The sequence below is a fragment of the Rhinopithecus roxellana genome, chromosome 20, assembly GCF_007565055.1.
Source record: "Rhinopithecus roxellana isolate Shanxi Qingling chromosome 20, ASM756505v1, whole genome shotgun sequence".
In the NCBI taxonomy this organism is placed as follows: Eukaryota; Metazoa; Chordata; class Mammalia; order Primates; family Cercopithecidae; genus Rhinopithecus; species Rhinopithecus roxellana.
This window is the reverse complement of record NC_044568.1, coordinates 40,912,510-40,929,110: the sequence shown is the minus strand read 5'-3', so window position 1 is coordinate 40,929,110 and position 16,601 is coordinate 40,912,510. Positions and strand designations below refer to the sequence as shown.

General features: G+C 39.0%; 1 protein-coding gene and 2 non-coding genes across 9 annotated transcripts in view; all 3 read right to left on the bottom strand.

Moving 5' to 3' along the window:
* Positions 1–16,601, bottom strand: part of CNOT1 (CCR4-NOT transcription complex subunit 1) — a 112,607-nt gene that overhangs the window by 27,329 nt on the left and 68,677 nt on the right. For 3 of the 7 annotated variants that reach the window (XM_030924797.1, XM_010378191.2, XM_010378194.2), the window contains exons 17-25: positions 12,798–12,948; positions 10,725–10,926; positions 9,128–9,274; positions 8,051–8,175; positions 7,518–7,804; positions 6,047–6,125; positions 3,878–4,108; positions 3,433–3,573; positions 2,051–2,230 (exon numbers count right to left, since the gene is read on the bottom strand). In XM_030924797.1, the coding sequence (XP_030780657.1) occupies positions 2,051–2,230; positions 3,433–3,573; positions 3,878–4,108; positions 6,047–6,125; positions 7,518–7,804; positions 8,051–8,175; positions 9,128–9,274; positions 10,725–10,926; positions 12,798–12,948 (1,543 nt within the window). The remainder of the gene's footprint in view (positions 1–2,050; positions 2,231–3,432; positions 3,574–3,877; positions 4,109–6,046; positions 6,126–7,517; positions 7,805–8,050; positions 8,176–9,127; positions 9,275–10,724; positions 10,927–12,797; positions 12,949–16,601) is intronic. The other 4 variants (XM_030924800.1, XM_010378193.2, XM_030924799.1 and 1 more) reach the window with 2 other exon arrangements.
* LOC115895344 lies at positions 585–719 on the bottom strand. Its single transcript, XR_004055550.1, has one exon. It is a non-coding gene; the product is annotated as a small nucleolar RNA SNORA46 (small nucleolar RNA).
* Positions 12,381–12,516, bottom strand: LOC115895346. The gene has a single exon (XR_004055552.1). It is a non-coding gene; the product is annotated as a small nucleolar RNA SNORA50 (small nucleolar RNA).

The window sequence follows — 16,601 nt, the reverse complement described above, 5'->3', positions numbered from 1 at the left end:
TTTTTTTTTTCAAAATAGGAACAAACACATTGTACAAAATTCAAAAAGAACACAAATTTATGTGTCAGCTATCCTCCCCTAGAAAAGTATTTTCAACTCTGAAAACCTTAGCTAGGTTTAAAGCAGAGATCCTAACTACAAAGCTATTTTGAAGTGCTAAATTAATTTAAATGAGGATGATAGCCATGCTTAACTCCTTAAAGGAAGCAAGCATACAAAGGAATATAATCAAATTACCCTCCTATCGCAATCCTCAGTATATCCAGGCATTAACAAATCTCTGCAGTCAACTAAGATAACTTTCTGATACTGTTTATAACTTCTTTTCAAATTTCTAAAAAACCCAAACCATTTAATTGATTCTCCAGTTACTGTCTTTCTAAGGGGGACAGAATTAACATAGGAGAGTGTTTTGGCTGCAGGTATGCACACATGTATATACCCATCTACTCTGTGGTACCTCTTGATTTAGGGTTATATTTAAACTTCTGTTTAAAAAATCAAGGTCTTGAAACTTTGCTGTGGAGTATGTGGAAACTTTTATATATCCCAACCGCCCTTGCTATAATAAAAACGAAATAGAGCCATGTTCCTTAACTCCATACAGCAACAGCAGAATGGCACAAGTCAGCTGCGCAACAGAGAGCCAGGAATTCTTTTGCACTACAGCGTAACCAAGAATGAGGAATATTCTCATCCACAGGTTTAAATATAGTGCTGGTTCCTAAACCAATGACCCAAGTTATTGAGCAAAGAATGACCATAGCTGTATGCTGGTTCTAGAAGTTTTTTCTCCTAAGAAATAAATGATGGTTTAGAAATTAAAATACTTGAATTTTGTTGAATAAGCCTCAGCTCAGTAGAGTTTGATCTTAAACTGCACAGAATCCTAGGTAACAGCTATTCCATAAACAGATTTGAGTATAAAGATATCTGGCACTTGAATACCACAAGATACAAATGAAAACATTCAGGACAATACTGTTTATAATAGTTGGAGTGATTAACACCACAAATGCCCAGCAGCAATACAAATCTATACAATGGTTTTCTACAAGACTATATTTTCTGTTTTTTAAAAAAGAGGACTGGCCAGACACAGTGGCTCATGCCTGTAATCCCAGTGCCTTGGGAGGCTGAGGAGGGTGGATCACCTGAGGTCAGGAGTTCGGGACCAGCCTGGCCAATATGGTGAAACCCTGTCTCTACTAAAAATACAAAAATTAACTGGGCGTGGTGGTACACCTATAATCCCAGCTACTCGGGAGGCTGAGGAAAGAGAATTGCTTGAACCTGGGAGGTGCAGGCTGCAGTGAGCCGACATCACGCCACTGCACTCCAGCCTAGGCAACAGAGTGAGACCATGTCTCAAAAAAATTAAAAAGAAAAAAAACCGGCCGGGCGCGGTGGCTCAAGCCTGTAATCCCAGCACTTTGGGAGGCCGAGACGGGCGAATCACGAGGTCAGGAGATCGAAACCATCCTGGCTAACATGGTGAAACCCCGTCTCTACTAAAAATACAAAAAAAAAAAAAAAAATTAGCTGGGCGAGGTGGCGGGCGCCTGTAGTCCCAGCTACTCGGGAGGCTGAGGCAGGAGAATGGCGTGAACCTGGGAGGCGGAGCTTGCAGTGAGCTGAGATCCGGCCACTGTACTCCAGCCTGGGGGCAGAGCGAGACTCTGTCTCAAAAAAAAAAAAAGAAAAAGAAAAAAAACAAAGGACTACAGCAAAGAGCATTATCACGAATAATATCCAGGGGAGAAAAAAAAGCAAGCGAAAAAAAGTGAAAAGGATGTACAGAGGGTGACACTATACAGAATGTGCTAACCAATACTATGCTGTTTATGCATAACAATGGTAAAGTTCTAAAATCATGCATGGCATGACAAAAACAATTTATAATAGTGGTTACTTTCAAAGAAAATGCACAGGGTATGCCTGTAAGTTTAAGTTCTTCATAAAATTTAGTTCCAGGTAAGAAACAAAATCTACAGCAAATATTTCTAAATTCAAAGCAATAATTAAAGAAAATACAAGAACCAACTCTTACTTTAATGTTTCTGTAGGTCTCATTCAGAACCATCTTGTTAAATTCAGGATTCTTCAGCGTGTCAAGGAAGTTTGAATACAGGCTATGAAAGTTTGGCTCAATACTGACTCTCTTCATAACCAGATACTGCGAAACCCAAGGCATAAATTCTTCTTTCACGGTTTCCTTCAGCTCTTCAACCTAGCCAGTTAATACGACATGGGAAGCACAGAATTACACTATGATAAAATAACATTTGGTTTCTATGAACCATACTATACAGCACTCTCTACAGCACTATAATGGCTCCTTGCAAAACTAACTAGATACTAAAGCATGACTTTCCTTCACACCAGATAGATGCTATGAAGAAGAGTATGCTCAATTCCCTAGTCAATCACAACTCAACCCAGGTGATTGGGACTGAAACATTTATGGTCATTTTCAGCTTCAAAATCATAAAACATGTAGTCTCCTATCTCCACATGAATTACTAATCTACAAGCTGCCATTAACAGACCCACAGTGTAACCAAGAATGGGGAAAATTCCAGAACCATGTTTTCCTAAATTTCCATCTACAGGAATCTTTAGCTAACTCTGGTGTTTCCAAGTACAGCTGACCCTTGAGCAAGAATATGAATGACACAGAGTAAAATTAAATGTAGATTTTCCTCTATTAATACCTCCACTACCTCGGAGACACCAAGACTTCCTCTTCTCCTCCTCAGCCTATTCAACATGAAGATAAAGACCTGTATGATGATCATTTCCACTTAACAGATAGTAAATATATCTTTTCTTCCTTATAATTTTCCTTCATAATATTTCTTTCCAGTTTATTTTATCCTAACAATACAGTATTATATGCATATAAGATATGTGTTAATCAACTATTTGTGTTATCACAGTAAGGCTTCTGGTCAACAGTAGGCCGTTAATAGTTAAGCTCTGGGGGAATAAAAAGTTATACCAGGATTTGGCTACACAGAGGATTGGCAACCCTAACCCCCATGTTGCTCAAGGGTCAACTATACTGTCTTACCATGTAATCTGAGGAGGCAAGTGGCATTCTTTATGCTTTTCACAAAGTCGGTCTCAGTTATTAGGTTGTAATAAATACTCTGAATAGTCTCTGGGAGAAAATGAGTTATGACTAATGACTAGTACAAATGAAACTTTCTATCACCACGAGAACATTAAGCTTATTTCAAAAAACTGCAAAACAAAACCTTAAAAATTGGTACTATTTAATGTTTACCAAAACCACTAGGTTAAATACACATATTCCCTTTCAGTTTATTACCTCTACCTTTAAAGTGAATATGTAAAAGGGTCAACAATATATCCTTTAGTCCATTAAGGAAAAGAGAAGGCATTTATAAACTATGACAGCATGCTCACCTTTTGTGTCATATTTGACTGTGAGAGATTATTGAAAATAAAAGCAATTTTCTCCTGGATATTTTCCGGGGGCTCCACAATTCTCTCAGTTTGATCTGTGGCTACAAGCAACGTATCTATATTTGTAGTATTAATAGAAGGCTAAAAAAAAAAATAAAGTACATAAGGCAAACAAGTTGAAGTGCTTCTCTGAAAAAAGTCCAATAATGTATACAGACTTAGTGTTAAAAAATACACATGGTATGATTGTGTATTAGAAACGTGGGCAAGAATAGTGAACTATTAATATGTTTGCCTCTGGGAAAGAGAAGGATGGGAGATACAAAGGAAGAAATGTTGGTCTTTTATATCTTTTTTGGTAGGCATGTTATGATAAAATTCTAATACATGCTCACTAGTGATATAATCATAAATCCTGGAAGAGAAAAAAGACAGATCTACTTACTGGCACATCTTTCTTAAAGCTGACTCCAGTTGGCCTGGTGACTGTAACCGTTTTAGCAACAGTGGTGGTTGTTGAGGTGGTAACCATAGTGCTAACTTGACCAGCAAGAGGAGCTTTTGCTGGAACCTGGGCCTGAGCCTGGGCCTGAGCCAGTGCAATACTTCCAGGGGTTGTGATAGAGCCTTGCATTTTCACAGGAGGATCTCTAGACTGCTGTCCATACTCAATATACTAAAAGGGTAGGGAGAGGAAAAAGAGTTAACCTTAATTGCTAAGTCTGGATTATATGTCCCCCTTTTCTGAGAGGGTAAAAAACATGTATGAATGCTTTTTGGTTCATCTAGCTCCCATACTCTTTGCCCCATACCCTGGCACTAGTACATAAGTAGATTCTATGAACTCCTTCAGCGATAAAATCTTAGTATTTATGAGAGAACTACAGCAAAACAAATTCTAAAGCAGCAGCCCCAGATACTGCATATAAATGCCTTTAAACTCCTTAAAAAATGCAAACTTTAAAAGTCTTAATAATTCATACAGTAAACTCATCTCTTTTCTAATTAGGCAGCAATGAGAAACCAAAGGTCTTAAAAAACAAAAACCGTGGTAGTATGAGTTATTATCTCAATAAAGCTGTTATTACAAAAAAATACTCACTCTACATAGCCCGTCCCCACACAATTTAGAGTGCTGACATAAGGATCCTGAAACTATTTCAACAGTCCTTACCTAGCAGAACTAAACCTACCAATTATGTATACAACAGTTTTATTTTTAGAGGGACATTTCTAAAGTAGGAAAGAGTCTCAGAAGAAAGTATAGCCCTTTATGCTGACAAAGTACAGAAAGTGATGGTCTCTCTCTCTCTGGCTATCTTGCTACATACAGTGGGTGCTAGGGACTAGTTTTGAGTGATCGCTCCCCTGCTATCTCACTCTTTCTCCAAGTCTTTCAAGCTCCATATTCCTGTCTCTTAATTTGTCTCAATCCACTCACTTGAATGAATATACTCCACATTCCCAGAGATTAAGTCATTACAATAACCCTGCCCTCCTAATAAACCTACAAGGATGAGGTAGAGAGCACTGAACTAAATTAAAATACAGAATATCAAGTAGGTTCAAATTCTGATCATCCTGATTTCTTAAAATAAGATCTTATAAAGTTGTCTACTGCATGTTAAAAAGAAAGTCAATTAACCAACTTCCCTGTTCTATATAAACTCATATTGACCAAAACCAAGACAAAGGTATAGATGATGCTTATCAATTAACCTAAACCTAAAATCAGTCACTGCAACAATGCTTCTCAAATTTCAGTAATAATAACGATCATATAAAATGGTTTTTAAAATGTATATTCCCTAGGTCTATTTTCCCAGGGACTGACTCCTTTTAAATAAGCATCTCAGGCGGGTGCGGTGGCTTACATCTATAATCCCAGCACTCTGCAGGGCGAAGGTGGGCAGATCACCTGAGGTCAGGAGTTCAAGACCAGCCTGGCCGACAGGGTGAAACTTCGTCTCTACAAAAATACAAAAATTAGCCGGGCATGATGGCAGGTGCCTGTAATCGCAGCTGAGATGGGAGAATCACTTGAACCCGGGAGGAAGATGTTGTAGTGAGCCACGATTGTCTCACTCCAGCCTGGGCGACAGAGCAAGATTCCATCTCAAAACAAAAACAAAAACAAAAACAAAACAAAAACCACACCTCAAAGGAATCTACCTTTATTTTTAATAAACATGATCTAAGTCTTATGTGTAACAGCTTTGGCTCATATTAACTCATAAAAATTTCACATTTTTACACACAAGATTCCCACTCCAATTCCCTTTTAGAATGAGGCAGGGTGTCTGTACTTTACCTAAGATAAAGATTCTCTTAGTAGAACTGTTTATTCTTCAACTCCATTATCAGGTTAAAAGAATGAGTAAAAAGTGTTTGAAGTAAGCCTGCTACTTAGAAAAGATAATCCAAGAATGATTATTTTTTCATGTTCTCTTGTAAGGCCACAAAATGAACAACCTCAACTAATATGTACACCTATATCATGCCAATTATTAAGAAATCTTAATGCCATTACCATCAAGTCTACAAAAAAAGCCAAAATATTAAACCCTCCAAATACTATACAGCTATTTGGGTTTTAGGTACAGAGGGCACTTACCTCCTGTAAATGATGTGGAAATTGCATAAAGTGACTGATAGAAGCCAAATGCTGACAATACTGGGGATAGTCCTTCAATCTGCCAACAAAATCATTCTGCCATCATTTCGTGTCAGAACAGAAGCAGCACTAACAAAATGTTTTTGTCCAAATGCTAATCTAGGTCATTTTCTCCATCTTATCTACGAATAACTTATTTGAAGAAAATGTCAAAGCGGGAAGAAAACAAAAGTAGGAGGAGAAAATACTGATGATTTTCACTGGATTTACATCAGAAAAGACACTACCTTTGATTTTTAAAGGCTATATTTTACTTAAAAATAGATTAAAATGAGCCACTTATCTGGAAACAATTCAAATTTTCACCTACATACGAATGGAAAAATAATTTGTAGTCAACCCATATAGTAGAATACTACACAAGACTACTGAAACATGTAGTAACATAAATCTCAAAAAACTACATATTTCTATGACTCTGTGTAAATGACATTCTAGAAAAACTTTAGAGATTATCAGAGATTGCGAGTCAGGGAAGGGGACTAACTACAAAGGGGAACAAGGAAATCTCTTGGGAGATGATGAAAATATTCTCCATCAGCTGGACATGCTGATTTATGCCTATAATCCCATCACTTTGGGAGGCCGCGGCAGGACAATCACTTGAGTTCGAGTTCCAAAATATTCTGTATCTTGATTGTGGTGGGAGTTACAGAACTGTATAAATTTGCCAAAATTCAAAGAACTATATACCTAAAAGGGAAGACTTCTACTGTACAAAGTATACCTCATAAATATCCAACCAAAAAACCTCTGCTCTCATTTTAGTTTTCCTACCACTTATTTTTAAAAAGAGAAGCTTTGGCCGGGCCCAGTGGCTGACACCTATAATCCCAGCACTCTGGGAGGCCGAGGCAGATGGATCACCTGAGGTCAGGAGTTCAAGCCTGGCCAACATGATGGAACCCTGTCTCTACTAAAAATACAAAAATTAGCTGGGTGCAGTGGCACGCATGTGTAATCCCAGCTACTCAGGAGGTTGAGGCAGGAGAATCACTTGACCTCAGGAGGTGGAGGTTGCAGTGAGCCCAGATCGCACCACTGCACTCCAGCCTGGGCAACAGAGCAAGACCCCATCTCAAAAAAAAAAAAAAAAAAAAAAAGCTTCAGGCCAGGCACAGTGGCTCACACCATAATCCCAGTACTTTCAGAGACTGAGGCGGGGGTTTAAGACCAGATTGAGTAACACGGTGAAATCCTGTCTGTACAAAAAATACAAAAGGCTGGGCATGGTGGTAGGCACCTGTGGTCCCAGCTACTCAGGAGGCTGAAGTGAGAGAATCACTTGAGCCCGCGAGGTCAAGGCTGCAGTGAGCCAAGATCGCGCCACTGCACTCCAGCCTGGGTAAGAGTTAAGACCCTGTCTGTGGGGTCAGGGAAGAGACACTTCACAGGAAACCTATCCACTTACCTGTTTTTAAATCTATCTAGCGCAGCAATCCCAAAATAATACATTTTGGATCCAAAAGGCTTGCGTAAGGCTTCAAGAACATATCGTAGAGCCAGGCCTAGTGCCATGTAAGTGACCAGTCCTTTCTCAATTATACCACCAAACAGGCAGGCTGTTATATGTAACTCTTTATCAGGATACTGGGGAAAAAAACGGTATTCTTCAAACAAGTTCCTTAGCATACAGTTAAACACTTCTCGTTCCCTCTTTATAGTAGAGTCTTTAAATCTCTGCAGCATTTCTAATACCTGGAAAAGCAAGACAAAAACAACGCACACATAAAGGAAACAATTACTAAGAGCCTTTCTCAAATATCCTTGACAAAAGACTGTTAAGTAGAATATTCACCAAAAGAGCTTGAGACAAATATTAAGGTTTCAAAACACACATCGCTGTATCAGAGCACTTTGAGCTGGATTTCTAAAAACACTGAAAAGGACATTTATTTAAGACTGGCTTAAACAATAAATAATCAGATCATCGTAGACACTCACCTCATCAACAGACATGGTTGGATGTGGTGGATGATTATAGATTCGCTGAAAATAGCTGTTTGCTTCATCATCTATCTCTTTACTAAAGTGCTGGTTTGCCTCTGGCCACACCTGAGACAAGTCCGCTGTTGGAAACAAAAAAGGCATCAGTGGGTATTTAAGCCCTTCTTCCACTTCCCCATAAAACACAGACAGCCAGAAACTACTGCAGTTCTAACTTTAAGGGAAATATAAAAAAACTGGAAAAGGTATTAAGCGGTCAAGTTTCAGTATTAACGCGTTCTAGGGTAGACATAAAAGATCCTTAACAAAGTGCCTTCCATAATTCTACATTAGTATTATCTTCATCAGGACTCATTACAACACAAAAGTTAACTTGGTTCAAACTCATAATGCACTTACCCTTAATACAACCTCATTAGGTTAACAAATCTTTATCACTTTATAATAAAAATCACATTTAACATATAATTATCATGCATGTGCATGAAAGACTGATGTAAACACAAAGCATGCTACAAAACATAACATTCAGACAAGACTTTCACACTAACGTTATCAAGTCAGCTGGAATACTTTCAAATCTCGTGTCATGACTACACAGTCCCAATGACAAGGACTTCAGTCAATTATACCTATGGATTTATAAAGATGACTTCTATGAATTTAGTTAGGATAAAAAAATCACTAAGGAGGTGAAACAAAAATTGGAAACAGAAATCTGAAATTTTCCTTGTCATTCCTGACTTGCTTTAAAAAAAACTCAACACATGTTTAGGTTAAGTACAAGAGTTACATTCGTTTATCTACCACATATTAATTTCTCTTTATCATATCTATTTCTTACTTTTAGGACAAACACCCTCAGGATGCAGCCTCTTACTAACCATGACTTGTTCTGGGAATCCACAGCAAAAGTGGATTGGTATCTCTAACTTTTAATAATTCAAATTTGTGAATTTATTCCCATTGGTCTAGAAGGCACATCAACATATGGCCCTACTAACACAAAGGAGACATACAACTAAACATTTTTATCAGTCACACTTCACAATCACAGACAACACTACCACTTACAAGGTTTCATCTTACTCTGCTGGAATGTAGGCTGATTCAGTCCAGAGGTGCCCAATTTCCTCTGTACAAAAGGGTCGTTATTCACTGCAGGGAGTCCAAGAGCACCAGTTCCTATACCAGTCAGGCTGCCTGTGCCAAGACCACCTACTAGAGAGAACGAAGGCAGCCACAAATCCTATCATTATTCATATACTTGATTTTATTAACATCTCATATATTAATAAGACTGACTTTTAAAATAGTCATAACTCTTATTTTAAAAGTCAGATCCTTTGTTAATTCCCTTATTACATCTATTCAATTTTACAGAGCCTACAAACTAGGCAGTAACAACAGATAATCCAAATTTCTTCAGCATCTGGAATTATTTATATTCTTGATAATGTGCAAAAAATTAATGTATACATTCTCGAAGCACATACTCCCATAGCCAAGGTAGTTAAAATAAGGAGCTGGCTAGCTTTTCTCAATTATTCCAATCAGATAATTTCATGATACCATCTTTTAAAGTTACCATGAGTCTCAAAACTTCTTTATTCCTCTCAACTCTGACAAACGGAATCTGACAATAATTAGAGCTTTGCTAGGAAGGCCTTAGTAAGTTCAGTAACATTTATTTAAATGAATTAATCATAAAAGCTAGAAGATTAGAGCAGCAATGTTAACTAGATCAGAGTCAACGACGACATTGAAGTCCTTAGGTTTTAGTGCCCGAACTTACAGTGTCAACAGAACAAGTACAGGGGGCTAAGAAGAGGTAGGTACAAACAATCACAACAACAACCCAAAAAAATGTAGCTTTTATTTCAATGTAAAGTTACATGCCACGGTATCTGGGAAAAAAACTGAAAACGTGGCCAGGCACGGCGGCTCACGTTCTGTAATCCCAGCACTTTGGGGGGCCAAGGTGGGTGGATCACCTGAGGTCAGGAATTTGAGACGAGCCTGGCCAACATGGTGAAACCCTGTCTCTACTAAAAATACAAAAAACTAGCAAGGCATGATGGTGGGTGCCTGTAATCCCAGCTACTCAGGAGGCTGAGGCAGGAGAATCGCTTAAACCTAGGAGGCTGAGGTTGCAGTGAGCTGAAATAGCGCCACTGCACTCCAGCCTGGGCAGCAAGAGCGAAACCCCGTCCCTCCCCCCAAAAAAAACCTTAAAATGTTTTTAGGATGTCCTATCATCTTCAAGGTTGGTGAAATGCAATAAGGCAGGCAGAACATATGCCTGAACCTGATATGTACAATAGTTTCTACCTTTATTATATCAACCTGAATTCACAAAGCTGTGAGTCCTTGATCTAAGTCCTTTAGAATGTGATTAACATACATGCTACCACTTATACTATCATGTTAACACAAAATCCTTACTAAATAATTCAATTAACTTTACAACTACAAATATCCTAATTCTTTCCTCCAATTAGACTGAATGGAATATAATCTGTTTTTCTTTTCCCAACTTTGGATACTGAAGCAGCTTTCACAATTTCATTTAAGCAGCTTTCCTTGTCATAGTGACTCCAAACCCCTTACCAAATAGTAAGGCATAATGAAACTTATGAATAATCCAGGCTCTCATTTGCCTCCCCCTTACCTGGAAGCTGTGATGAAAGTCCTCCAATACCACTGAATGCAGTGGTTTGATTGGGGGTTGAAAGGGGTGGAAATGCTTTTGCTGGTGACTGAGGGGTACTGAATGCAGAACCCAAATTTGGAGGAAAACCCTGCATACTCTGGGTGTGAGGGGCAGCTGAACCACCTATACTAAGAGATGTCATTCCAGCAAGAGGGTCAATCTAAAGAAAAACATTATAAAAATGTATTAAACATACTTCGAGGAAAGGCAGACACACGTAAAGCAGTCTTTAACAACAGCTCTTCATAATCTTAAAAAGCAAACTATTACACCCACTCAATCACAATAATACTTAAATCCCAGTTATCAAGTCAAGCGTGTCAGTCACTTTTCTTACTGTGTCACATATGGAATAGGTTTAAAGAGTTTTGCCTTTGACAAAGTTCAGGTTGAGAATCCCTTATTGAAAATACTTGGGACCAGAAAAGTTTTCAATTTTGGATTTTGGAATATTTGCGTATACATAACCAGATATCATAACAATCCCATCATGGGGAGGGGACCCATGTCAAAGCATGAAATTCACTTGTTTCACATATACCTATATACACATAACCAGAATGTAATCTTATACAATATTTTTTAAAGAATTTTGTGCATGAGGCCGGGCGCGGTGGCTCAAGCCTGTAATCCCAGCACTTTGGGAGGCCGAGACGGGTGGATCACAAGGTCAGGAGATCGAGACCATCCTGGCTAACACGGTGAAACCCCGTCTCTACTTAAAAAAAAAAAAAAGAAAAAAAAACTAGCCGGGCGAGGTGGTAGGCGCCTGTAGTCCCAGCTACTCGGGAGACTGAGGCAGGAGAATGGCGAAAACCCGGGAGGCGGAGCTTGCAGTGAGCTGAGATCCGGCTACTGCACTCCAGCCTGGGCGACAGAGCAAGACTCTGTCTCATTGGGAAAAAAAAAAAAAAAAAAGAATTTTGTGCATGAAACAAAACTATGACTATGTTCTAACTCAACACATAACATCAGATCACATATGGAATTTTCTACTTGTGGTGTGTCATGTCAGCGCTCCAAAAGTTTGACTTTGGAGCATTTTAGATTTACAGATTAAGGATGCTCAACCTGTAACAGAGCCATAAAAAGGGCTATAAAATCTAATGAACAACACTTAAGATGGACTGCCCTAAACTTTTAGTGGTGACATGGGACAGTTATATTAATAAATCCTCACAAATTCCAATAAGTCACTTTAAAACAATCTCTCAAGCTAAATTTAAGTTTCAACATAAATAGAAATATTAGAAATTAGAAACAAATCTCCCAGTCAAAATAAATTTAGTCAAAATTTGGGGATTTTGGAGGTGGGGGAAGATCAGCTCCAATTTTGAAAACAAAAACAAGGTATGTTATTCACCAAAATATGTATTTTTAAAATATCTAATAAACTGCACTTCCAGGCTTCTTAAGTTTGTGGCACTACTTCATACCTTCATGGCTATAGAATGTGACAAGCAAATGCCTTTTATAGGGAAGTAGCCACTGAATCACTAAGTTTTAGCCTCTTTCTTTCCTTAAAACCCAATATGCCATTCAATGCATCTGAAAATAGAAGCGCAATATGTTGCTCCCAGAGAGAAGGGGGTGGTTGATGTCAGGGAGTAACTTAAATGTACCTTGTTTTTAAAAGAGCAGTTCAGTTGAGAGCTGAAGAGCCCCAGTTATAACAAGTCGTTATGCTCTAGCACTGTTGCTTGGCCCGTGAAGCTACAAACAAGACACATCAGGTTCAAAGGCAGTGCTTAGGTCTCAAGAGTCTATGTAATTCATATTTTAAAAAGAAACCCTCTTCATTTACCTAAATAAAGTTGTTTGTACATTTCCTCTTAGAGTCACGTTCTATTTGATGATAAAATCTATTCTTAACTACAATGCCTATTTACATATCTCCTTTAAAATAAGTGGATGCTAGACATGCAGTTATCCAAAATGTAACAAATTCAGACAATTTATTAAAGACATAGAAGCTTATTCTATTCCAAATCTATGGCAAATGAAGATGTATCAAATGTAGCACTCGTTTACCTGAACAGGAGAAATGGCATCTAAGCTGCTAGCACTAGGAGGACGGCCTTTTGGCATAACTCCAGGTGGTGGTTGTCTGGCCTTATTCATAACATTACTGCAATTGGCTACCATGGTGAGGATAGTTTCCGATAGTTCCTGAGAAACACTCCTAAAATAGAGGGGAAGAAGTAAAAAAAATTCAGTTCCTATTCCCCAGAACATGTAAGTAAACTAATCTGATTTTTATTTTTTATTTTTAATTTTTGAGATGGCGTCTCACTCTGTCACCCAGACTGGAGTGCAGTGGCACGGTATCAGTTCACTGCAACCTCTGCCCCACAGGGTTCAGGCGATTCTTCTGCCTCAGTCTCCCGAGTACCAATCTGATTTTCTAATAAAGAAACTTTGTTGAGGCCGGGCACAGTGGCTCATACCTGACCTGTAGTCCCATTGCTTTGAAAGACTGAGGTGGAAGGATTGCTTGAGCCAGGAGTTTGAGGCCAACCTTGGGCAAAATAGCAAGATCCCACGTCTACAAATATTAAATAAGTATTAAAAAGTCGAGGCTGGGCGTAGTGGCTCATGCCTGTAATCCCAGCACTTTGGGAGGCCAAGGTGGGCGGTTTGCCTGAGGTCAGGAGTTCAAGACCAGTCTGGCTAACATGGTGAAACCCCATCTCTACTAAAAACACAAAAATAAGCCAGGCATGGTGGTGCACGCCTGTAGTCCCAGCTACTCAGGAGGCTGAGGCAGGAGAATCACTTGAACCTGGGAGGCAGAGACTGCAGTGAACAGAGATCACGCCACTACACCCCAGCCTGGGCGACAGAGCAAGATTCCGTCTCCAAAACAAAACAAAACAAAAGTGAGCCTGGTCTCGTGGCATGCGCCCGTACTCCCAGCTACTTGGGAGGCTGAGTTGGGGGGACTGATAGAGTGAAGGAGTTCGAGGCTGCAATGAGCTATAATCGCACCACAGCATTTCAGCCTGGGTAAGAGACGAGAAGTAAAGGGAAAGGGGAAAGAAAACTTGCTGGAACATGTAGCCAAATTTCTGCCACATCCTCTATCCCTCTGCACTTGTCACTCATCACTAGAATTTTCTGAGTACTGGCTTTCTCTTGAAACTAATTTGCACTTCTGAAACAAACTAGTATACAGTACAACCAAAATATTTTAAAATTCTCCAAGAAACATTCCATAGCTTTAACCACTTTGTCAAAAATTATGCCCAAACCCAAACATATCAAAGCAAACAGGCATGCAATTTTTATACTAGTATATCACAGTCTAAGATAATACATGTACTTATAGACAAAAACACCATGCATAGTAATTACCTTTAACAAGCACATGAAGAAGCGACTGACCTCTAAAACAAATGTCAAGTAGGGTAAATGTTTACTTGACAGTTATACCAATTTTCCTGTCTTAGGTTGCTATTACAGGTTGAGCATCCCAAATCCGAAAATCTGAATCCCAAACACTATAAAATCTAAAACTTTCTGAATGCCAATGTTTAAAGGAAATGCTCATTGGAGCATTTTGGAGTTTGGATTTTTGAATTGGAGGTGTATATTAATCAAGTATAAGGCAAACGTTTAAAAAAAATTTTTTTTAACCCAAAACCCAAAACACTTCTGATCCCAAGCATTTCCAAGAAGGGATACTCAGTCTGTATTGCCTCATACAACTATGGGGTCCTTTGTATTTAGAAGCTCTACTTGGACCATGAGCGATGGCTCACGACTATAATCCTAGCACTTTGGGAGGCTAAGGCAGGCGGATCACCTGAGGTCAGAAGCTCAAGACCAGCCTGGCCAACATGGTGAAACTCCATCTCTACTGCAAATACAAAAATCAGCCGGGCAAGTGGCAGGCACCTCTAATCCCAGCTACTCAGGAGACTGAGGCAGGAGAATTGCTTGAACCCGGGAGCCGAGATTGTACTACTGTACTCCAGCCTGGGCAACAGAGTGTGAGACTCCATATCAAAAAAAAAAAAGCAGCTCTACATGATAGCTGGGAGGTGGAGGTGGTTTACACCTATAACCCCAGCACTTTGGGAGGCAGGCAGTAGTGGGAGGATCGCTTAAGGAGCGTCAAGACCAGCCTGTGAACACAGCAAGAATTCATCTCTACAAAAAATTTTCAAAATTAGCCAGATGTGTTGGTACATGACGGTACTCCTAACCACTTGGGAGGCTGAGGCGGGAGGAGTGCTTGAGCCCAGAATTTCAACGCTGTAGTGAGCTATGATCACATTAATGCACTCCAGTCTTAGAGAAAGAACAACACTCTGTCTCTAAAAAAATTAATTTAAAAAAAAAAGGGCAAGGCACGGTGGCTCATGCCTGTAATCCCAGCTCTTTGGGAGACAGAGACGGGGGGTGGATCACAAGGTCAGGAGTTTGAGATCAGCCCGGCCAACACAGTGAAATCCCTTCTCTACTAAAAATACAAAAAATTAGCCAGGTGTGGTGGCAAGTGCCTGTAACCCCAGCTACTCAGGAGGCTGAGGCAGGAGAATTGCTTGAACCTGGGAGGCGGAGGTTGCAGTGACCCGAGATTGCACCACTGCACTCAAGCCTGGGCGACAGTGAGAGACTCCATCTTAAACAACAAAAAAAAGCAGTAGCAGCTGTACATGAACTTAGTCTTAAATCTTCCCACCTAAATTCAGAATGTTACTACTGGCATTAAGAAGTAAAAGTGATCCCTCAGAAAAGAAAGTGGTTTCACATTTGGAGAAAAAAAAAAACAAAAAGACTAGGGTGCTAACAGTACTGAATAAGCCTGTATTACATTAAATCGACAGAGAAAAATCTATGAAAATTTTTACTTGTGCCAGCAAAATAACAATAGTTTGAACATAGAAACAAATGAAATAAACAAGTTGTTTTATGTCCATTGAAGCCAGGAAGAAAAATACAGTCCCGTACCATATGACATTTCAGTCAACAAAATGGTATATGGGACCACATATATAATGGTTGTCCCACAAATTATAATATCATATTTTGCTGTACCTTTTCTGTTTAAATATACAAATACCACTGTGTTATAATTGCCTTCAGTATATTCAGTATAGTACCATCACTGTACAGGTTGGTAGCTTAGGAAGAATAGGCCATACCACATAGGCAAACTGTATACAGTACATTATACCATCTAGGTTTGTTACCAGTATACTATATAATCCTCAAAGACAGAATTGCCTAATGATACCTATCTCAGAAATGCATTCCTATTGTTACACTATGCAGACCACAAAAAAGAAAAGGGAGCCTCACACTCCTAAAGGTATTGGTCTACTTATTTACTTTAGAAACAAGTAGAACATTAGTTTCCACAAAAATGCTCAAAATAATTAAAGGTATTTCAAATTTAAGGAAACAAGAGGCCATCTGAAGCTTCATTTACAAATGTATCTGCATTCCAAAGACTCCACAACAATTAAAACTGCATAGAGACACCGTATCTCCATGTTGTCCCATATCTCACCATAACAATGGGGACATACTGTATTAGCAAAGCTGTGGGGAAATAGATGCTATAACACTGCTGGTTTTACAAAACAGAAAAATCCCTATGGAGGAAAATTTTGCAATACCTAACACAATCGCACATGAATTTACCTATTATTCTGACACATCCACTTCTAGTAGTCCAATTACACATTGGTAAAAATGATGGATGCAAAATACTGCTCACTGCAACACTATATGTAATACAAAGAGCGAAAACAATGTGAATTTTCACCAGTAGGAGACTGGTTGACTAAAGTACAGAAAACTCATTCAATGGAGTATTAGGCAGCA